Source organism: Sabethes cyaneus, chromosome 1 (assembly GCF_943734655.1).
Source record: "Sabethes cyaneus chromosome 1, idSabCyanKW18_F2, whole genome shotgun sequence".
NCBI lineage: Eukaryota > Metazoa > Arthropoda > Insecta > Diptera > Culicidae > Sabethes > Sabethes cyaneus.
This window is the reverse complement of record NC_071353.1, coordinates 107931367-107955673: the sequence shown is the minus strand read 5'-3', so window position 1 is coordinate 107955673 and position 24307 is coordinate 107931367. Positions and strand designations below refer to the sequence as shown.

Here is a 24307-nt window from a genome sequence, read left to right as displayed (position 1 = left end):
ATTCATGAGTCATGTATTTTTTGGTACCTGCCCGTACAAATTATAGAAAGATTAGAAGAAAGGATCAACAGAACCATCCATAAACCAAAACCAGGTATTTGAGCAAGACCCCTTTTTGGTGATTAGGCTGCACAGGCAGTTATATGCACTTATCATGTTTATCAGGCAGGGTCCGAACACACTTCACACTCGCCTCAGGTAGCGTCAAAGATAAGCCGGAAAAAGTAACCTTTGTTTTGACTAGCGGAAGGAACAGGCAGAGTAAATCATTCGTATTGTCCATTAGGTCAGATTGTCTACGCCCTTTAAGAATAAATGCACGAAAATGGAAATACCAGCCAACCAGGTACAGTTAGGGAATCAGGCCGTAAATAATTTCCCACTTTTCTATCTCTTTTCACCACACCTGGATCAAATGATTTGAATTTGTATCGAAAGATAGGAAAAACCAAAGTTATCACTTTCACTCCAATTAGCCATAAGGATTTAGAATAATTGAATTTACCTGTAACAACGTATAAATAGATCAGTTTTACGAAGAAATAAACCAGTGCAAACTCAACCAGCAGTAAAGCTTCTCATCCGAACGATCCTTTTGGATATTTTCCACTTTCCTACTGAGCCTTCCGAATAGGAGAAGGACCTCGGTTTGAAGGTTTAACGAAAATATTTCAAGGGTGCATCCTTTCAAAGAAGTAGGTTTGATTGCACTCATTGCTTTACCCCCATCGGTAACATTTTGGTGGCTCCAGAGAGGAGTTTTTTGACATTTTTTAAAAAGACCAGGAAGGACGAAAGATTCCCCTGGCAAGATCAGCACGATTTTTAAGGAAGAGCTCACATTTTTTAAAAAAGACCAGGAAGGACGAAAGACTCCCCTGGCAAGATCAGCACGATTTCGAGTGTCAGCGATTTTGAACAACCCAGATAACACAAAATCGTAATAGAAAGTTCATAATAAATCGTTTTCATGTCAATTTCACATTGGAATTGTATAATAATTAGAGTATGTCAAATCGAAGTGAACAATAAGTTGTTTTGCAGTCGTGCGTGCCTTCATATACAATTCATGACTGTGAATTATAAAGCAGTATAGACGATTGCAATATTTGATTATATCTTAATCATATATTCAGGAGTATTTAGTTGCGTGTTATAAAAACTACGCAAAAAAGAATTACAAATAATTGTCAAAGCTTTCGCACGTATATCGCCTCCACTTTGGTACATATATGTTCTTATATGGCGTGAAATATAACTTTTTCGTTCAGATATGATTTCGTATATCTCAGTTGCAATCGAGATATACAAACCAAATGGTTTACTGGGAAACGTCCATTGACACATATTCCTATTGAGACAATCGAGGATAAGGTATTGACACCTTTTCACTTCCTCATTTTAAGATCTGGAGAAGAAGTACCGCCGCAAGAACATAATTTGACCCAGTACGATAGAGAGCATTGGAAACAAGCGCTAAAAGCATCAAAGCAGTTTTGGAATACCTGGAAGACTCAATATGTTGCAACTCTATGCAAAAGGAATAAATGGACGAAATTGGAAGAACCCTTGGCGGTAGACGATATCGTTTTAATAACCGATGATAATGCGCCCCCTAATACTTGGCTAAAAGGAAGAATAATAGTAGTATACCCAGGCGCAGATAAACAAGTAAGATCTGTAAAGATACAAACCGCTAAAGGAGTTCTTACGAGACCTTCAAACAAGGTTGCTTATCTAGATGTGAGAAATAAAGCGGAGGATAAAAACAAAGCGAGTGTTATGATACATCATCAAGAACCCGGACCGTCAAACCCGCCAGTTGCCAGCACATCATTTTCGAATTGGGGAAAAAGAAAGCAAATCGACATTGAAACAGTTAAAAGAAAGGCCGAAGAGCTCAATTCACCTCGGCCATCAAAACGAGCGAACTCCCATCGAATAACAACATCCCCAGGGGCATTTGCACGAATGGTAGTGACCGCTTCAGCATTATTATCTTTCACCGATGCACTTCTGGTAAAGCCGATTGAGGATGACGGTTTGATGTTCGATCACCAAGGCACCTGCTTGGTTAAAAGAGGAACATGGAGAACGAATATCGCTACAAATATATCTATTTCCGAGGATATATACTTCATTAAATATATCCACCAAAAACTCTTGGACACGTTACAAGCTACAGAGAATCATTCATCTACGAACTCTGCTAGCCAAATTGCTCGATCCATAGAACACGAGTGCGACAATGCGATCGACGAAATACTACGGTCTTCTCGGGTCAAAAGAAGTAAAGGAATTTTTGGCTTTCTCAAGGATCTCTTTTTTGGATCAAACGATATCGAAGACACCATCGAGGCGATACGTGTAAATGAGGACACAAAGATCCACCATTTGTCCGAGACGATTGGGAAAATAAACGAAAAAACGGCAAACATGAGCAGCGATCTGAGTGGCAAGGTGTACTGGGTATTGAAGGGCGTCGATACTCTTAAGCATAAATATTCTCAGGTCGAACAAGAATCACTTCATAGAAGAATGCTGGAAGCGGAAATGCTTGCGAAACAGATGATCAGTGAAATACTAGGAAAATACAGAAAAATTCGCTTATTTCCGCTGACTTCGGAAGATTTAAAAACAATCAGAACCAATATTACGCGTTCCCTACCCAATGGATATGAGATTCTGGACCATTCAACAGCAATTCAGTACGAAACCAGAACTTTAAATGATACAATAATAATAACAATGAAGACTACGATCATTGCTAAGGAAACGTTCGAATTGTTCCATATAATACCGATTCCGCATCCGAAGGACAAATCTTTAATTATCGTAGACAATCATCATATCGCAGTAAACGAGCATGGACGATATTTCTACCCGATGAAGGAAGTAATACGAATCAATGGTAGCCACTCTATCACATCACATTCTGAAATAATGACGACACCGGATTGTTTAGCAGCGGCGATTCTTCAAAAAAACCCGAAGAGAAAATGTTCATCCATGCAATTAGATACGATTCCGACGAAAATATTCAAACTGTTCGACTCAAACTCGTTTCTGTATTACACAAGCAAACCAGGACAAGTCGTCATACACTGTGAAAATTCTGTGACTTCTCCCCCATATCTGGCCGCGATATTACATCTGGAGCAGGACTGTGTGATAAGAACGGACGAACAAACGTTTTATGCGGATATAAATGGAGAAAATAAAAAGGCAATTACTTTTTTTAAGCCAAGAGCGGATATACAAATAAGCTTTAACATCACCAACGTGACCTCAACGACAATGCTTCCAGATCAATCGGATCGATTTTATTTGTTCAAACCAGAACTCGACGAATTCGATTATTCAGTCACGGTCCATAAAATTCATCCGTTTGTTTGGATCGGATTTCCAATTCTATTGCTGATCGTGATACTGGCGATAGGAACATGTTTTTACGTTAAATGGAGGCGCGGTAGAAAGCCAAGACGAATGCGGCGACCACCATCATCATCCCGGCGCAGAATTGTTTCTGCATTTCCAACAGCGGAATTAGCTGAAGTTAGTGTTTAAGAATAGTGAAAATAAGATGCGATAATTTCGATTTATTGATAAAACAGAAGTTTTATGAGGCCTGGAATGTTACTTACGCATCTTAATTAGAAAATTTATTAACATTTAGTTAGAATCAATATTTAAATTCAATTCATTTATTTCCTATAGCTAAAGAAGGTTCTTAAAATAGATTCATGAGTCATGTATTTTTTGGTACCTGCGCGTACAAATTATAGAAAGATTAGAAGAAAGGATCAACAGAACCATCCATAAACCAAAACCAGGTATTTGAGCAAGACCCCTTTTTGGTGATTAGGCTGCACAGGCAGTTATATGCACTTATCATGTTTATCAGGCAGGGTCCGAACACACTTCACACTCGCCTCAGGTAGCGTCAAAGATAAGCCGGAAAAAGTAACCTTTGTTTTGACTAGCGGAAGGAACAGGCAGAGTAAATCATTCGTATTGTCCATTAGGTCAGATTGTCTACGCCCTTTAAAAATAAATGCACGAAAATGGAAATACCAGCCAACCAGGTACAGTTAGGGAATCAGGCCGTAAATAATTTCCCACTTTTCTATCTCTTTTCACCACACCTGGATCAAATGATTTGAATTTGTATCGAAAGATAGGAAAAACCAAAGTTATCACTTTCACTCCAATTAGCCATAAGGATTTAGAATAATTGAATTTACCTGTAACAACGTATAAATAGATCAGTTTTACGAAGAAATAAACCAGTGCAAACTCAACCAGCAGTAAAGCTTCTCATCCGAACGATCCTTTTGGATATTTTCCACTTTCCTACTGAGCCTTCCGAATAGGAGAAGGACCTCGGTTTGAAGGTTTAACGAAAATATTTCAAGGGTGCATCCTTTCAAAGAAGTAGGTTTGATTGCACTCATTGCTTTACCCCCATCGGTAACAGTGATTGAAGAAGATTTCGTAGGCTGCTCGCACTTACTGAAAATCTCATACCGAACTGTCAACGTGTGCGTGATGACAAAAACAAAAATACTTCTATTTCTTTTTTTCTCACGCAAGACCGTGAACAATATCAGCAACGCCATCATAGTAACGTCAACGGGAATACGCGGTTGCCAGTTTATCCATTTTAGTGTGGCGTTCAGGCTGTATTGTGTTCGTGCTTATCTGCCATAGCCGATCTCGATCGACTGTTTCGTATGCTGCTTTGAAGTCAGTAATGTGATGTGCGGGTGCGTTGTACTCTTACCAATCCAGCAAGGTATGTCGGACGGTGAAACTCGTCTGATCATCCCATGCGAAGTTTATGTTATCGGAGGCAGCCGGCGTAACAGGATCTAGGAGTACCTTGCAAGCGGCATATGCCAGCATTATGCCGCGATAGCTGCAGCAGTTGAACCGATCACCCGTTTAATAGATGAGACAAACAACATCTTCCATCCGGTAGCTTCTTCCCGGCAAATTTCTTGGTAGTAGTAGTAGTACTAGTAGGGAAAAGCCACCATCATTTCAAGGTCTTGCCAGTGTATGTGGGTATAATTACAGTAGATCCAAATTTGATTATCAAATGAATTTCACACTAATGCTGTTACAGAAGGGCCAAAAGGGATTGGGCGGACCCACAAGCAGAAACACTTGTGCGTCCTGTCCTGTCCTGGGTTGTAAGAGTCGCCTTCCAGCATTAGGATCCTTCCATGTAATAATCAATTTCGCTGTGCCAACTTTAACCCACGTGATGATTTGTTTGTGAGAATTGAGAACTGCCATATTTGCTTCAGACCTTAGGGATTCAGGTTGGCAATCTACTCCACCTTCCACATATGATATCAATAATACTATTAATATGATAGTAGGATAAAATGTGGTATATACGGGCAAAAATAGAACAATCTCACCTGCAGTCCTTCGAATGGAATGGATTTGCGTCCTTTGAGGTTCCATAAGTGCTTCTAATGATTAATTTAATTTTTTCATCTGGTATCCATGTGCAGTATTAAAACTCTTTTTGGCCAAAGTTTTTACTACATAACAGGAGATGCTTCATAAACTAAAACGAAAAAAATAATTAAAGTAACTTCTACTATGCTTACCTATTAGCACCTATTAGCAAGGTCGTGTTGCTCCGCCGTCTGCCCGAAACCGCGGCTTTGAAAACAAGCAGCCGGGAACCACCCAGCATCGCACCTCCTAGCTTAGCTACTCAATAGAGATAGAGCATTACCAGGTATGGGCACGTGGAGGCGCTAGGTAGGGGCTTGGGATGGCTAGAGCTAAATTGGACGCTCCTCATTTGCCTTCCACATTTCATACCCTCTTACCGGCAAATTTGTTGGTCGTCAGAAACCCGATTTCACGTTTGACTTCTTGGAGATCACGTGCTGGGACATTACTATCTCCCATGAGCATTCCTATAAGTTTGCTTCCGTTCCACCGCCTTTTGCAACTTCGCCGTTGAGCTGTTCGAAGAGCTCATTCCATCTATTGACAGAGCATTGTTAAGCAGATCAACAAGTCCTAAAGGACATCGTACTAGGATAAGTAAGACAAACTGATACTAGATGATGGCCAGAGTCAATAGCTGCCCTTCGTAGGCAATACATGCTTGTGATATTAGTGAAGAATCGGCCATCTATGAGAACTATGAGTAATCTATGATCTATGAGTGATCAATCTAGTTCATCGTACGTTGGTCAAATGTCCAGGTAGCTTTGCAGATATATTTTAAATTTTCTAATGGTAGTTTTTTACAATTAACGTAGGGGACGGCAGAAAGTAATGAAACAAAAATAGTGTTAGAGTGCCATACAGAACAGAAACAAGGCGTAAAGAAGAAAGTGCGGAAAATTAGGTAAGGGAGAGTCATTGAAGCAATGCTTAAAAAGTTGTGTACTTCGATCTTTTATCCGAGCTGGGGGACCCGCGGATCGAATCAAGCTATAATTGGAGCTAATTATAACCGGATTCGAATCCACGTCTCCTCACAGGCCCTGCGGATCACGGGTAGTGATGAACCTTTGAATTACAGCGGACTGGACAAAAAAGAGATTCCACAACCCCCTTATTAAGCGTGCGATGTACTTAAAATTCCACCTACGCTGGCGGATTAAATTATTTTTAGACAAAAATTGTGCCTCTTCCTCTGTTTATTGCAGTCAAACCACTTGTTTATTAACTGATGGGACGATAAAACTATGCAGACACTTGCTACTTTGTGAATATCTTTGCGTGAAACGAAGGTGCTTCAGATTTAAATGGATGGCCGTTATCGTTTGTGTCGGTTTGCAGGCAATGGAACCTATCAGCGGTCTATACATTGTTCCCCTACTGATCCGGACGTTCATATCCCCGATAACGATCGGACTGCAACACGAATTTTCAATTTAAAGTTGAAAACTGCAAGTGTTTCGGGCTTGGTGGCCTCATTTCTGGATCTCCAGTTTGTTACTCCGTTGCCGATGTCTGTCACCAACGCCCGATAAAAATGGAGATTTAAGAGCATGTGGAGATGGATTGGACACACATAGAATAGAGCAGTGAACGAAATTTGCAAGGAGGCACTCAACTGGATTCCTCAGAGGCAGCGCAGAAGACCCGCAAGGAAGCTCGCCTACTCAATGCGAACCACTCTTGCTTGAAGGTGAAAATCATGGAATGTGACCCATGACAAAACTTGACTTTATGTTCTGCCGAACCGGCCGACATGGTCACATAAGTAAAGTAAAGTTTGTACGTGATATCTCACAACGATTTGCCGTCATCTTCTAGAGCAATGCAAAGGACAATCCCGTTGCACGGTAAGCATTCAGTTTGTTGTATTTTGTCTTAACGTTTTCCGTTTTTAGGTTCTACATATGTGTTGCAATAGTTTAAATAATTCCATTTTGCGCCGTCCAGATTTTTCCTATATAAACGAAGATTAGCATCGTAAGAGATATTACAGTTTAGTCTATTTTCCCATCTCTTTTCTTAAACAGTAAATTAACTATTTGCTTCTTGATTATCTATGAAAAAAGTATATGTATAAAGAAACATGGTTTTGATGTATATTTGCAAGAATTTGGTAGATAATTGAGAAGCCACCTTATTAGCATTTCCATTATACAATAAAAAATAACTAAGCATACTTATATTCATTTGATAGTTTGCAACAGTTTACTGAGTAACTCAGGTGTCAAGTAAACATATAGCATAATATTCTTACAAAAGAAATAATTTCGAACAAACGCGAAAAACAAAAACTATACCAAAACGAAAATGTTAAGCAAATTTTGGAATCATTTGGATTTCATAATTATTCAAATCGATACTCTCTAGCCACACACATTTTGTTAAGCTCCATATTCTAGGAAATAAAAGCTCACATCGTAACGCACACATTGAAAGAAATCAACGTCAAGAACTCAGAAAACAGTCAGAACAAGCGAACGTCCAGGGTACACACTCCTCGAAGGGACTATTATTCTAAATTTGCTTCTCACCTACTTCTCACTTCAGCAAACGAGTATTCCTCTGTGGTATGTAAAAATGTCTTATCAAAATGTGAATGCTCATAGGTAACGCCGCAAAGCATCAAAACGCTGATTTTGATTTGTTATAAATAAAAGTTCTACATTCACCATATACACATTCGGACATCAGCATTGTATCATCCTTCGCATTGAAGGTAGTCATTTAGTACAAGTTACATTGATTAGAATATATTATACAGACTTTTCTCGGTCGGGTCAGGAAGAACGTCCGTCTCGACCGCCGAACAGGTTGTAAGCGACCGTTCTCTTCGTTTCTTCACTCGAAGGCTGCTCAAGCACTAGTGCTGAAAATTGGTGCTGGGCGATGAAAATGCAGCAGCGCGCAAACGAGAATATAACCAGCATAAAACACAGCACATTTTCATCGCCCTTTCAGCAGCTAGAGGGCAGCATTTTGTTGTTACTACTACTTCTAATAATAAGTGCCTACTCAAAACCTGCCGGTCGTTGTCCGCATCCAATGTGTCTTGCAATCTTCTCCTATGTTTTGTATTTTATATATTAGCTTTTATTGTTTGTCTGACGCTGCTACCGTTGTTACGCTTTTGATCTCTATCTCCAGTGTCGCCTCCCAAAATAAGATTTGTGTTTCAAACGTTTAGTTACAATTGCGGTTTCTATCCTGTTATCCCCGGATTTAATCGTCAATCTCGTCCGCAGACAGGCCATCATACGTATTTTGCACCGATAGATTCTAGTTTATTCAAAACGAAAATCAACAGAAGGTATCAAATATCAGTAGTAAACAGACAATTGAGGCTAGGCATGAACTACACCTACCGGTCCGGCTGGTTCTTGGAATTTTGGCATTCGCTCCTCGATTGGCTTTTGCTCGCGGTCCCGTTCACGATCGGCAGCTGGCCGCGCGTTTTCCCGACGTTCCCGGTTATCAGCTGCGCGATAGTAGTCGCCGCGTTGATCACCGCGACCACCGCGATTCACATCACCGTCCCGGTCGCGGTCGCGATCCCCCATCCGATAATCACGCCGATCGCCACGATCATTCATCCTGGAAATAAAATTGATGACATTCCGTTTTACATATTGAGGCGCACTATTATAGCAATGCTGCGTCATTTAAGAAATATCCTATTATATTAGTTACTGTATAATGTTTGAAATATCTTTCGATATAGGTAAACTGCTCAAAAAAAAATGATAAGCACAGGGCGCATAAAGTGCGCCACAGCTGCCAACATGTTTTTAAAAAAGTCAAATCACGGTATATGCTCAACAAACTTTTTTAAGTAACTTATTAAACTATTGTGTAGCTAATTTCCATGGAACAAGTGCTTGATATGCTATTATGCAAGAAAATAATTCCTTTAGAAGCTCTTCAGTCGACTGGTTGTTGCACTTACCGGTTATAGTCTCGACGGTTGTCCCGCATATTCCGATTGTCCCTGCTCATATTTCTGTCCCGAATGTCGCGCGAATCACGATTATCTGAGTAATCATAATCATCTGAAATATGTAAGCAAAACGCCCCTTTTCAACAACTCGGGTGATACCATAAAAAAGAGCCGTTCGTCGTTCGCACATTTCAATTCAATAATGGCGAATGATAGGCTTCCTTTTTATTCGTACATTTTTCGTTTGTATTTTAGGAAAAAGAACAAATCTTTCCGATAATGATCCGATCACGTCAGTTGCAATACGAAGGCTCTTTTGAATGGTAGCACTCAAACCTCGATTGAACTTCGTTTCTGGAAGCGGATGCTACAGTGTCACTTACCGTTTCTTTTGTTGAACTTTCTGGTCGGACTGTACCGTCGCGAAGGCGACTGCCCGCCACGGCGCTCACCTTCCTTATCATCATTGCGCACCCTCCAGTTGATCACTTCGGCAGGTTTCTTTTCGGTTTTCTCCTCAGAACGATTTTCGCTTTCATCTTTGCTGGGGTCGGTTTTTTCTTTACCGTCTTCATCACCGGAAGTAGAACCAGCTACTGCAGATGAGGCGGTAGCGGCGGCAGCAGCAGCAACAGCAGCAGCAGCTTCCGCAGCCTTTTTTTGCCGTTCTTCCCGTTCTTGACGCTGTTTTTCCTGCATTCTTTCTTCAATCTCTTTCAAACGGGCAGCAGTATCTACTGGTTTGGCATCGCCAAATACTTTTGCGGCTGGCACCGGAGTGGGCTTCGGACGAGACTCTACTTCTACTTTTCGATTTTCTTTATCATCTGAGGTCTCACTTCCCGAGTGATATCTACGTTCTTGACTGGCGTCTCTATCGGAACCCTCCATATCAGGTTCGGGCTTAGGTTTCTCTGGCAGAGGCAAGGTTCGCGGTTGCAGTACTAATTTTGGTCTCTCCATTGGGGGCTCCATTTCCCGTCTTCCGCCACGATCACCAGATCGATCACCTCCTCGACGAAAACCACGATCTCCACCGCGATCATTACCACGATCATATCCACGCCGGTTCGATGGTGGAGAATCTGGCGCCGGTTGCACTGGCCGATCGCCTAAACGCCAGTTTCCATCCGCACCACTATCTGGATAGCGCTCCCTGTCGGAATCGCCACGATCGCCACGGTCGCGGTTGTAGTTATTATACGGCCTGCGTTGACCCTGTTCACGATCATTAACTCGGGGACCATCCCGCCAGTTTCCCATAGGCCGATCCGGGTCACCCCCATAGTTATCATTGTAGCGATTATTGTTGCGCTGTTGCCGATTATCCTTTTCACTTGACAAATCGATCTTAATGCGACGACCGTGAATCACTGGCTCGGGAATTGAAAGTGCATCAATCAAATCTTGGCGCTTGGCAAACTCTATGTATCCGAAACCGCGCAACCTCCCGGTATCGTTATCATCCCGTGGCAGCCGAAGGGACGCAATTTCCATGCCATCAAAAAAGTCATGCAATTCATTCTCGTTCATGTCATAGGGTAGATTCGAGATGAAAGCCTGAAACGGCGGATGGTGCGGCACGGTGTCATCGCTAAGCAACCGGGTTGCTCGCGGTGCCGTCGGCAGAGCGATCAACTGAGTGCGCACTGGACGATCGTCTTCATCTTCATCGGCCTCGTCCGCCCAGTCGCGTAATTTCAGCGGCACGGCGACCTTCACCTGCGCCGGCGTTGAGTTACCGTCGGTAAGAAACTCTCCGAGGGAAAGCTTGTTCTTCTTGGAAGTTTTCTTCCCCTTTTTGCCTGTAGAATAGATAGTAAAACAGTAAGATACATGGTAAACATATCACTATGATTTATTGTAATACATTAAAGTACTGGAATGAATTATTAGAATAGAGCTGCAGTTGTAAAGTGTTAGCTTTAACAAAAGACAGCATAATGTTGTTTAATATTTTTTAGTGAATGAAAAAGGGGTTTAACTGTCATTCATAACAGTACCGCTTCAAAGCAAAAATCTGTAAGCTGATAAAATACAAAGTTTGCTGTTACTCCGGAGTAGGGTCTATCATTGTGCTTATTCCACACTGTGCAAACGATATCCAAGGAACGATTGAAATCTCTGTTTAAGTCCCTAAAAGTAGCAGATGCAGAAATTGTCGAATGAATTGTCTCATTTACCTCAAGTTGTGACTTTACCTTTCACCTGAGTTCTTTCCAAAATTTTATTTACAGAGCAAAATTTCATTACATAAAGTTGAATATGAAGCCGACAACTAGGCATCACAAGTTCAAGAAAGTTGTAATAAATTTAATTCGTGTCGTAGTCATATTTACTCTGTGGGCAATCTTGAGCGTAGTTGCAGTCGGAAGACAGTTGACACCGACAGTTATGCCTTCCTAGATATTCATATTTTGGTGGACATATTCGGTCTAAACAACTTAGCAGCCATTAACCCATTATGTCCTAGGGTATGATATATCATACCTCGTCTTCAAAACCTCTTTACTGCTGAATTTCAATAGTTGGCATTGTTAATATATCACTACAAGAGAGATAAGATATCAATCTGATAATCTGATGTGATGTGTGAGATAATCTGTCAGTTTTTGTCATTTCATCTGTATTTTCAACAGTGCAAAGTTGTGATAGATGACGGAAAAAAACTTCGTCTCCAAAACGCATGAAAAAGTCTATATTTAACGAAACATTACCTGACATGTAAATTGGTATTTATATGTAAAATCTATCACAAAATTCGATAAGAAATCTGTAAACAACTTTGTAATTTGTTTTGCTTGAATTTGAGCCTATGTAATATTAAACTTGCGATATTTTAGCCTTGAAAGCATTCCAAATGACGAGTTTGCGTTTCCTGACACATTCGAGCCATAATATAATAGATTACAGAGTTTCACTTCATTTGGTCCAAATTTAGGTATACCCGGGTCATAATGGGTTAAGAAATGAGTCGTCATTGGTTCTGTAAATTTCAAAAGCAGTTTTCTTGTTTGAAACAAAAATTCAGTTTATGAAAATATATTCGCTGTATTCAGATTGGCAAGAAGAATGCAGTGAATACATTTTAAAAAACAGAGTCCCTGTTTAGGGCTCAAAAACTGCTCCCGAAATTGGGCATTCTGACGAAAAGTGAATGACTGCTCATTTCCCCTTGACGTATCGCATTCTACAAGTTGTTCATTCCAGACCGAGCCAAATGGAAATAGTTCCCGTTGCATCAAATTCTAAAAATCAAACAAATATTCAACTACACTAAAGTCGCTTTTTACGCGAATTTCAGAATTTACGCGGCTTTTTTTCGGAATTTATGCGGATATGCTCAATTAGTCTATTTTTAACGTAGTGTTGAAATCCACGAAGTTTTTTACGCGAATTTTGGAATATACGCGGTTTTTTACGCGAATTTCTGAATTTACGCGATTTTGATTTACGCGGAACGTATCCTTCGCGTAAAAAGCGACTTGAGTGTACAATCTGAGACAGCGGCAGTAGAACCGAGTGATCTGTATACCAACCCAAGTAAACAGATGCAGATCAGCGCCACTAGTTTTATTTATTCAAAATGAAGATGTAGGTTCCAGTTACAATTACAAAGGACGACCAGAAAAACGACAGAACTGAAAGTCCGAACAATTCGGAGATCAAAAATGGTACTGTCTCTTTTGCTCTTATTTTTCTTTGGGAAATTTCGCATAGAAAAGAGTAACGGAAGGAGATGTAATGCTTTCATCATATGCTTTCGTGTGCATTCGTATGCGTTCGTCTTTCCGTTGAAAAGTCGCCCGCTTCCGCCAGGTTCGCTAGACTAGAATGGATGGTAGCATGCTACCTGTAGAAGGTAGTATGAAGTGTTTGGAATTCAACTGCCACTTCTGTTCTGTGCTTTGGGCTTAAGGTTCAAACACGCGTCATTGATTCCTGGGATTTCAAAAGCAGTTTTCATGTTAAAAACAAGAGATAAGTTCACGAAAATTTATCTTGTGTTCTGACAGACGCAGTCAATTATAAATTGAGGCAACTTCTTTTGCTGAGTTTATTTCACATTAACTATACTTTTATCAAACGTTAAAGGGTTAAATAATGTTCTTGAACGCTGTTTTCGAATATACTGATGCATTCTAGAGCATTGTTATGTAGAAGATATGCCCAAGAGATAAATAGATGCAAATACCTGTGTTTCCCCTATGTAGTGCTGCGAAACTAATATTTCTAATTGTTAAAAAGTTTATTCTATTTTTTCATTATCTTAATAAACAGAAATGCACGTAATATGAGTTAATTTTTATAATAGAAAAAATGGGTTGTGATTTTGCGGATTCCTAAACAATTTTTACCATTTCGTGTCCGACTTTCAGCCATTACTAACCCAATTTTACACATGGATTGCCAAATTTAATGTTTTAAGAAAATCCGTGCATCCTCTGAATTGAAATCGAGAACTTCAATCAAATATAATATCAAGCTGCATGTTAACAATCAGTTTTAATTGGTAAATAATTTGGCTTAAAATTGATTAAATTAGGATGAGCAACTAACATGTTCGGGGAACAACCGTTTTAACAAAAACAAGATCGCAGGTAGGTAGTTGATATCTTATTCTACGCGCATTAGGCATTACCTATGACCACAAAACTATTTGAAAATAGTCTCTAGAATTCCATCAGCTTTTAAACTAAGAAACTAATAAAACAGTTACAATTAGAATTCCGGTTTCGAGAAGGGGTAGAAATACCAGAAATACTGAAGCGACCGAGGTGTATGTTGATCGTCAAACAAATAATATCGGTAAACCGCCTAAGTCTTGCTTAATTGTAGAACCCTGTTTTCAAATTTTCTGTATCTTTTCCCACAATCAGCTCACTTGATAGCACACGGCACTAGAAAAAGAATAAGAGTAGGCGCTTGGCGACTGCGCGCGCCTTTCGCACCAAGCAGTTTTTTTTCTTCTTGGACCTGCGTTTCAGCTGCAGCCTGCCTTTATAATTGTTTGTGCCGAACTTTCTTCCATAATAAGCTGCACGCCGCACGGCGCACGTAAAGAGGACCTTCGACAGCCAATTTCCAATGGCAATCGTAGAATCTAAATCTACTGCCGGAACCTCGGCCAGTATATTTTTATCACTTTACTCTTCTTTTCTGGAATTCCGTATCCTGTGTTCGAAAGATATGGGGGAAAGAGAGCGAGACCCCATTAGCTAGCTACAAGCCACGCACAAGATGTGGGAGAAACTCATGCATGAGGGAAAAAGCACTATATGGAAAAGATTTCGCCACGCGGTTATTTTTGTCACTCTTTTCCTACTGGTACCATGGAAAATGGGTAGGCATTCGAAAGCTAATTTCCTGCTAGGAAACGTTTCTAGGCTGCAATTTTCTAGCAATCCATTTGCGGGCTATGATGAACTATCACTTGTTTGCACTTTCAACCACTTTAATCACACGATTTACAGCAAAAAATACAACTATTACCTGACGACGTAGCCATAATGGTAAACTTTGCTCACAGAAACTGTAATGAAAGGGCGAGCTTTTTCTCTTTTTCCTCCGTCATCGTATGCAGGTAGTAATTGCAGTGGTGGAAATGAGAGAGAAAGTCTATACCGATGACGTCTGTCACTGTCAGATAGTTGGGTTCACAGGGTTGATTCATAAAAACTTTGAAGGTTTTGAATGACCCACCGGCACGTCGCCATTTTTCTGTGGCTGGAATCTGAAACGTCAAAAACACTGGCCGGAAAATCACTCCATATAGAAAATCAATGCGACGGCCATTTTTTTTGGTGTACAATCAAGTAGCTGGCAGGCAGCCATGTTTTCGATGCCAACCAGGGGTGTGAAATTGTCAAAATTTTGCGGGCTAAACATCCATGGACGGCGACAACTTGGAACCAGCCAGTTTACCGAAAATAACAGCTAATATTACTTAAATTATAGCTAAAAGGCTGTGTTTAACTGCTTTCTAATCAATTTCGGTAGTCTGAAAATGAATAAACCTTTAAGTAGGCACCAGAACCAAAAGTACCAAAATCAATGAGTGGGACATGTATAATGTATGTAGTTTGACAGCCACACCACCCCGCTGATGCCAACATGTTAGCGTTAGCGTAAACGAGATATCATATATTCGCCACTCTTCACACAAGTTAGCTCTTCATATATCGGTGGGGCGCACGACTCCTGAGCCCGCAGTGATGTTAGCCCACGGGGCGAATCACTTCAAATTTAATAAATGAAGATAGAATTAACAAAAGGGCGAATGTCGCAAGCGTAAACAAACCGAATGAGGGTTGATTTTCCTATGCTGGTCCAGCAAAAAGTAACTCTCACTCGTTTTGTTTACATTTGCGACATTCGCCCTTTTGTTAATTCTATCTAGAAATATGTCGACTAACAGTTGAAATGGGCGGATAAGTCAACTGTCAAACAGAATGAGTGAGAGTTCATTTTCCTATGCTGCTCCAGCAAAAAATAACTCTCACTCGTTCTGTTTGACGGTTGGTTTATCCGCCCCTTTCAAATGTTGGTCGACATATATTAAATATATTTATCAAGGGGTCGGTCATTCGGCACAGCCGTTTTTATGTTAGGCGACTTGAAACGAGCCGAGCTGTGCCGATGCTGTACCGAAAGTGCCGAACTGCAAGATTTGTTAAATTCGTTGTAATCTGACCCAAGCAGCACCATTTGTTGCATGAAGGGTTACGCAAATATAATTGAAACATTCAAGTATGGTAAAAGTTCGCATCAGGTACCTTTATCGAACTGTTATGTGATTGAAAAAGCGCAAGAGGTGGAGCCTACATGCAACCAATTGTTACATAGATGTTTTATGAAACATCAATGCGCGTTATCTATCCTTTCGCGACTACGATACTAAAAGAGATTTTAAGCCTGTTCGCACTCCCACGAAATCCTATGCCGCGTTGTCAAAACTTGCGTGAAAACAAAAACAAAAATACTTCTTTCTCTTTTTTCTCGCACAAAAACCAATGCGCGTTATCTAAATACCGTGGACCCCCGTTCGTTTGACCGTTTTTAATCCCCAGTAAACCATTTGGTTTGTATATCTCGATTGCAACTGAGGTATACGAAATCATATCTGAACGAAAAAGTTATATTTCACGCCATATAAGAGCATATATGTACCAAAGTGGAGGCGATATACATGCGAAAATTTTGACAACTATTTCCCAAGTAACAATTTCAGGCTGATCAAACGCTTTTATAGCTGATTTTATTCAACCTGTGGCTGATCTATGGTTTACGTTTAGAAATGAAAACCTTTTTTCAGCTCTTAAACATCTAAATCTGGTGATTTTATCAAGCTTCAGGCTAATTAATAGCTGCTTTCGAAGCTGCGATGAAGCTTAATAGAAACTTTTTTGCACTTTTAAATAGCCAATTTGCGCAATGCTGTCAATTCTATTTTTAGAACGAGAAATAGTTTTGCAATCTACTTTTCCAGTCTCTTAATCAACGCTTCATCAACCTTTATGCAGCCAAAAAAATCTATTTTTAAATTTAAAAAAATGGAACGCGTAATTTTTATTTCTCCCGTCAACGCGATATTTTTAGTTTCGAATAACTTTAATTCGTATAAGTAAGCTAAATAATTAAAAATGCATGTCTTTTTCTCCGAGAATTGAACCCGCCATCTTTTGATCCATAAGCACTCACCATATGATCCGCCCCATTTGTATCTACAGAACAGACAGTGAGAACATCTTTACATCTGAAGCCTAGCCCGCCTAGCATGCAGCAGTCGATAATGTCGATAACTGACAAACTTTTGCTGTCAGCCGAATTGCGAAATTCTATGATCTGACATTATGTGTGCTGTGACCCGAAAGAAAACTTGGTGGAAGTTTGTAAAGCCACTTTAACACCCTTAAGCAGCCTTAAAGTAGTTTGAAAGCTGTGAGCCCAATGAAAGCTTCCACTCTACACTTTAACACCTTTAAGCAGCCGTAAAACGGTTTGACGTTTATGGCTGTTTGGAAGCAGATTGTTTAGCAGAAAAATCCGCTATTAAGCTTGTTTATCAGCTTTTGGGAGAGAACTGGTTTGAAAAACTTAAGGTAGCTTAAACATCGCTTATTCAAACACCATTTAAGTACTTGCTTTAAGCAGCTTTGATCGCCTTTAAACGGGTTGGTCAGTCATTGCTCTTGCAATTCAGCTACCGTTGTTACTTGGGTTGTAATTCTATTTTGCGCAGTTTTTATAACACGCAACTAAATACTCCTGAATATATGATATAGATATAATCAAATATTGCAATTGTCTATCCTGCTTTATAATTCACAGTCATGAATTGTATATGAAGACACGCACGACTGCAAAACAACTTATTGTTCACTTCGATTTGACATACTCTAATCATTATACAACTCCAATATGAAATTGATATGAAAACGATTTAATGTGAACTTTCTATTACGATTTTGTGTTATCTGGGTCTGAACACTTTTTAATTTGAAACCCGTTGGTTTGCACGACGTGCAAATTAAAAATGGTTCAAATGTCATTCTCAATATGACATCATTTGCTTATGCCGACAATGCACATAAACGCGATTTGTTTGTACTGATTTAGCGTGTTCAATCTGTTTCACAATACGTTTTCCCAACGATTATGGTAGAAATCTGATCGGAGAATAAAATATTCGCTGCTTGCAACTGCCAACTAAATCAAACCACCAAAACAATAACAAAGAACAGGGCAGCCAGTTCACACAAGCTCCAGGATATTTAGGGTTACCAGTTGTTCAAATTAAAAGCTAACCCCGTTAGTTTGCATGAGGAATCGTTCAAACGAACGGGGGTCCACTGTACAAGCAAGTATTCGCGACTACGATACTAAAAGAGATTTTAAGCCTGTTCGCACTCACACGAAATCCTATGTCGCGTTGTCAAAACTTGCGACTACGATACTAAAAGAGATTTTAAGTCTGTTCACACTCACACGAAATCCTATATGTCGCGTTGTCAAAACTTGCGTGAAAACAAAAACAAAAATACTTTCTTCTCTTTGTGTGTGTGTTGCTATCTCTTTCTCATGTAGGAGTGAAGAGAGCAACTTTCAAATGGTCCTCGGTAAAGGGAAATTCCCAGCAATTTTTTTGGTTCCTATCAAAATTAACATTTTGGTACCTATGCGTGGGACATCGAAAATGTATGAATTTGACAGCCACTTCACCCCGTAGCAAAAACCAAACAATTATGAGCAACTTTGTAATCGCAAATTATGTTTAGCGGGAACCGGGAAACAAATTTCCTCTCTGGTCTCCAAGACGAAAATTATTTACATTAATATCCAACCCATCGACATCTCTATGTCGAAATGCAGTAAACGTCAGCGACAGCATGTCCGCACGCTTAAAAAATTTGACTCACTTTCACGAAAAGTGGAACAGCTCAAAACATGCGTATATTTTACACACTATTTTGAGTAACTCTTACTCCTTTTATGAGTTCCACCGTAGAAGCTCATTAATGAGCAATATTTACTCAAAAATGAGTGCCATTTCACCCAAAACTGAGTAGTACTTACACAAATTACGAGTAAATTTAACTCAGTTATGAGGTCGACCTAAACTACTCAGAATTGAGAAAATGCCATTACTCAAATTTTTGGGCTGTTCCACTTTTTGTCATGGTGAGTCGGTTTTTACTCATTTTTGTGTTGAAAGTCACTCATTTCTGAGTTAATCTTATTCATTCGCGGGTTAAATTTTTTAAGCGTGCGGGGCTCAAAATTTGACAGCGGGCCCAAATCAGACTGCTGGCCGTTGAGTGAAACGCAGTGCTGACATGCTATCTCATTTTCGCACACACGAGATGTTGGCGGCGAAAACATGGTTGTCTGCCGATGGGGTGTTAATATCCTTAATGCGAAACAAAACTTTAGTTTTTTGGGCGTATTATGAGCTAATCTTCATGCGATTCAAAATTTATAGTGCAAAATATAATTTTGCTTTGTATTATTTGATGCACCTCGTGAAAGTTATTAATTTGTCTTGTGGATTCCTGATGAATGTTTGTGTAATTATTGTTAAAATAAAAGCATTACGTCGTTGAAAAATATTTTTTCATAAAAATATGGCGGAATACATTGATTGTATTTGTTTGGTTACATTTTATTTAAAAATATGCCGTAATCAACATGATGCAACATCATGTGACATTATTGTTTAGCAATGACATTATAATAACACGATGTTGCGATGAAGTTTTACGTTACTAGATATAGACTAATATATTTGTGACAGCTATAAGTTACAGCCTGAATTCGTTAATTGGGCCATGACTGCACTCCAGCTGATTAGCTAATTGGGCCGACTGACAGTTGTTAGAAATTTCTAAACTCGAAAATTCCATACAATTTAGACATTCAAGTTGTCACATAGCCCAATTAGCGAACACCCAATTAACAAACCACCAAATAACGAAACTTTGCTGTATTGGATAACCTGAATCTAACGTATTAATAACATGAAGTTGCTTATTTGTTGCGTGTTTCAATACTGTAACCGGTGAAGTTTTTTGCAATTTAAACAAGACTTAATAGCAACATGGAAGATGTTGCAAGTGCTGCTTGGGTTACTCTGTACGGGGCATAAGGGTGTCTACAGAGTGCACGCGACAGCGACGCGATCCGACTTCGCTCACATTCATTTAGATACGCAGCTCTTTTTCGCCGGAAGCAGGGCTACGCATTTAAAACAATGTGAGCGAAGTCGCGTCGCGTCGCTGTCGCGTGCACTCTGTACGGGGCCTATTAATCGACGTGCGACATTCGGTATTATTCTTGTTCTGTGTGTCGCAACTACGTCGCACGTAGTGCGCTGTGTTCGCACATTCCCGCTTAGGAAAAATTCGGATGCCCGGCAGAAATCGAACAGAATCAATATGGCGCCGGCAAAATTTGACATTCAGAACCGGTTCGTCTTCTTCGTTTTTCGCTCGCTTTTCTGTATGTCAAAAATGACATTTTAAAACGGGAGAAACGTGCTTCACACGATGCTGCCTAATGTTGCAGTTCTGCAGTACAGGTAAGAAAATAATATTCAACAAGTTTCTGCGGGATTTAGTTCCTGTTTTTAAAGCCTCACGAAACATTTTAAATGGTCGATTCCAATAACGTGCGTGCTCCATGCATTCTTTTTGTTTTCAGACCAAAGGTCCCGCTCATCTGGTTTCAGCTTCTGAAATGCACCAAAAACTAACAAAAATAAGCTGAACGTAAGAATGAACAATAAAGTAGTGTAAAATGCGCAAATGTATGTATTGTATTTATTTTTGATGACAGCTTTTTTTAATTAAAAAGTTACGCAAAAAACACAAACCGGTTGAATCGGTTTCGGTATCGGTTCTGTTCGACATGGCTGACAGAAATCGAACAGAAATCTGGCAGACAAAACCGTTAGGCGAAATTTCTGCCAGAATCGGTTGTTGCATTTCTGCTAGTTTTCACGGGTGACGGCGGCCAGAAATCCGGCAGAATGCCTGGCAGAAAAAGTTTTTCGCTGCCAGATTTTTGTTCGATTTCTGCCGGACGCGCCTAAGCGGGTTCCCGCTAACGAAAAAGCCGGATGCCTGGCAGAAATCGAACAGAACCAGTCTTCATTTTTCGCTTGATTCTCTTTATGTCAAATGTGACACTTTGAGGCAGGAGAAAAGTGGTTCATCAGTTTTGCGGTTTCGGACAAAAGGTAAAAAAATAATATGGAATATATGTCAAAGCAGGTATAATTTAATTGTTAACCTGTTTATTGCACGCTTTTTGCTGCTACAGTCCGCTGTTGCTATACCATCCAAAAAAGGAGGGAAAGCTGAATCGGTACAAAACCGGTTTTTATTCGAAACCTCTGGCAGAAATCGAGCAGAAATCCGGCAGAAAAACCTTAAGGCGAAATTTCTGCCCGAATCGAATGTGTCATTTCTGCTAGTTTTCACGGGTGACGGCGGCCAGAAATCCAGCAGAATGTCTGGCAAAAAAAGTTTTTCGCTGCCACACTGAGAAAACTTTTCGTATAGTTTCTATGTGTCCCACACATAGATTTTTGCAATGTGCCTAGTCAATGAACTTTATATGCCACACAGTTATAATTTATGGGTACGCGAAACTTTTGCACATACTATTCATATGCGTATATTTTTTATGTGTATAATTGCACATACTATTCATATCCGTATAATTTCTATGTGTATTTCTAGGCGTATTGTGTTTATATGCGGCACATGATAATCATCTAGAATTTCATATGGAAATTTACCATTAGTTATGTGCAGAATATTTTGAGTGCAGATTTTTGTTCGATTTCTGCAGGACGCGCGTAAGCGGGATATGGTTGAATTCGACGCTGAGGCTGTGAACCATTTCGCGAAATTTTTAACTTTTTAGTTAAAATTTGACAGTTTGATGGTTATTTCTCCTCGAGTGGTTAAAATCAGTTCAGAATGCGAACCATTTCATATTTGACGTATTGATAGTTTTTTTTTGTTCAATGAGAGCCTATAAGGTGAGGAGGAAAATATTGTTTATTCTGTTCGAGTTAAAATTGGATGAATTTTAGATGTTGATTTGCTTTTATTTGGTAGATAAAATTCATCTCATTTCAACCCGGGTTGTTTGAACAAATTTATTATGCAAAACAATGCAAAAAAATTCCAACGAAAAATCAGTGAAACACGTCGAAGCTCTCTTCCTCACCTGTGCATATCTCATTGGCTCTGAAGCGAACCATCGAACTGTCAAAACCTTGGTCAAAACTAACCATGCTCCCGAGCAGGGTTATTTTCGAAAAACCATCGAACTGTCAAATTTTAACCAAAAAGTTAAAAATTTCGCGAAATGGTTCACAGCCTGAATACGACTCTGTACTCAAATGTCAATTGAGGCAAATAGGGCAAAAATAATAGTGCTGCTCATTCGGTGCGTATTGCTTACTGCCCACGGAAATCGAAATTTATTTATTAGGTTGGGCATTTTCGTCTCTTGTTATCACAACAAATTACGGTGGCCAGTTTGTTGATAAGATAACAAGAGGCGTCGTTTGAAAAAGTTTAATCGAAAAGAAATTCCTTCTGATTGCCACTCTAGTATTGAAAGCTATGAGTCAGCGAACGTCGTAAGACGATAGTGTAAAAGTCAGTCGTGTTTTCAATTAGCTTGCATCATTACTGCTGGTAATCGTAGCATATGGAAATGGAACCAGCCGCTGTAAATCCTACCGATCTGGCTTCTCTAAAGGAGCGAATGAAGATTATCGCCGATGCTGATCCAAAGCAGTATCATAATGAGTTTTCGCTAAAGCGATATCTACGAGCATTCAAAACTGTAGATGCAGCGTTCCAGGTAAGAATAAATAATGCTTAACTTTATGATCCATAATGAAACATTTTCCTTCAGGCCATACTTAAAACTAACAAATGGCGCGAGGATTACGGTGTCGAAAAATTGGTGAACGATCCTGCCATTGAAGCTAATGCCAATAAGGCACGGGTTCTGAAACATCGGGATTGCATCGGAAGGCCAGTTATCTATATCCCAGCTAAAAACCATTCATCTGAGCGAGATATCGACCAACTGACTAAATTCATCGTACACTGTCTGGATGAAGCCTGCAAACGGTGCTTCGAGGAGGTCACGGACAATCTTTGCATTGTATTTGATCTCGCTAACTTTAGTACCTCTTGTATGGATTATCAGCTGATCAAGAATATGATTTGGTTGCTCAGCAAACACTATCCAGAACGGCTGGGCGCATGCCTGATTCTGAATGCTCCGCTGGTGTTCTCCACCATCTGGCCGGTAATTCGTGCTTGGCTTGACGAGAATACATCCAGCAAGGTATTTTTCGTATCAGGCGAGGAGGAACTGTGCAAGTACCTTATCCCGGACATTCTTCCAACAGATATGTAAGAAGTAGAGTACGCTATTATGAACAAAAGTATGGCAAAACAAGGTATTGTTCTATTAAAAGCTATTTCAAATGAGATTACCTAATTTCAAACATAAAATTTATGCGCCACGTTTTCGCAATGGTGTAAAATATTTTATGTTAGAAATTTATAGGCATCTTATCAAGTGAGTGAAGTTAGATGAGCTCACAATTACACTCTAGCTCAGATCAAAAGTGAGCTTAATGTGAACAGATAGAACTTTGTATAGTGCAATTATTTGAAAAACTATTTACACTGTAGTCTCCCTACAAAAGGTTGATTTATGTTTAAGCAAATGCAGTTACTACAATGTCAAATAGAGCATGATTTACTCTCATACCCAGACCAACTTTCCACTTTTGTTCACTGTTCAACGATATTGTTGATATCTTATACATTCCGGGGTTAATAGCAAACTTTTATAGTAAATGAACTGTAACCGTACTAATCCACCTTAGGCACTACGTAATAATATCGATACTTAAGTAGTAGCAACCCTAAATGATTGTGCAAGCGAGCTCTGAACTGAGTGGTCGTATGATAGGATTAAAATGAATAAAACTGTATGTACGTGATAACTGCAGATAACCTGTTTTTAGTATGTCATATAGTTCTTCTACTCTTGTGGATCGCTTTAATCTTTTACGTCTGTTTGTTTTTCGGTGAAAAATGATTATGAAACTTTCCGGAACCAACTTCTCTATTGATTGTTTGATAATATTGTCAATGACTAGCACAGCACAGTCGCCTTGCCTGTCGCCGATACAGCAAACTAAGGAAAACCAACCTGATGATGTTCTCATTGACGGATGGTTTTTCTCAGACATCACTAAGGTATGCACTTATTGATACATGGACTCGGACCACTACTAGATGGTGGTATGAATGCGCTCCTGTATACGCGTGGAAGTCTAGCCCCGTG

General features: G+C 39.7%; 2 protein-coding genes across 3 annotated transcripts; one reads left to right on the top strand and one right to left on the bottom strand.

Moving 5' to 3' along the window:
- Positions 1–7329: 7329 nt before the first annotated feature.
- LOC128740721 (eukaryotic translation initiation factor 4B-like) lies at positions 7330–14951 on the bottom strand. Of its 2 annotated transcripts, none has more exons than XM_053836289.1 (5): positions 14909–14951; positions 9799–11220; positions 9425–9527; positions 8844–9072; positions 7330–8757 (listed from the first exon to the last, which is right to left on the bottom strand). In XM_053836289.1, exons 1-5 carry the CDS (start codon positions 14922–14924, stop codon positions 8701–8703), a joined length of 1827 nt encoding a protein of 608 aa, XP_053692264.1. In that variant the 5' UTR covers positions 14925–14951; the 3' UTR covers positions 7330–8700. The 2 variants fall into 2 exon arrangements, with proteins under 2 accessions (XP_053692264.1, XP_053692271.1); XM_053836296.1 differs by having other exon boundaries at positions 9425–9509.
- Positions 14952–22360: 7409 nt separating this feature from the next.
- LOC128745140 (uncharacterized) lies at positions 22361–23955 on the top strand. Its single transcript, XM_053842134.1, has 2 exons — positions 22361–22798; positions 22853–23955. Exons 1-2 carry the CDS (start codon positions 22643–22645, stop codon positions 23363–23365), a joined length of 669 nt encoding a protein of 222 aa, XP_053698109.1. The 5' UTR covers positions 22361–22642; the 3' UTR covers positions 23366–23955.
- Positions 23956–24307: the final 352 nt, after the last annotated feature.

Bases quoted from the DNA above. Each gene is read 5' to 3' on its own strand.
- LOC128740721 (XM_053836289.1), bottom strand. The intron at 9,073-9,424 runs GTAAGTGCAACA...TTTTATTTCCAG, and splicing joins AACCGTCGAGACTATAACCG to GATGAATGATCGTGGCGATC. The intron at 8,758-8,843 runs GTAGGTGTAGTT...TGAATAAACTAG, and splicing joins TCCAAGAACCAGCCGGACCG to AATCTATCGGTGCAAAATAC.
- LOC128745140 (XM_053842134.1), top strand. From the start codon at position 22,643: ATGGAAATGGAACCAGCCGCTGTAAATCCTACCGATCTGGCTTCTCTA. The intron at 22,799-22,852 runs GTAAGAATAAAT...ATTTTCCTTCAG, and splicing joins CTGTAGATGCAGCGTTCCAG to GCCATACTTAAAACTAACAA.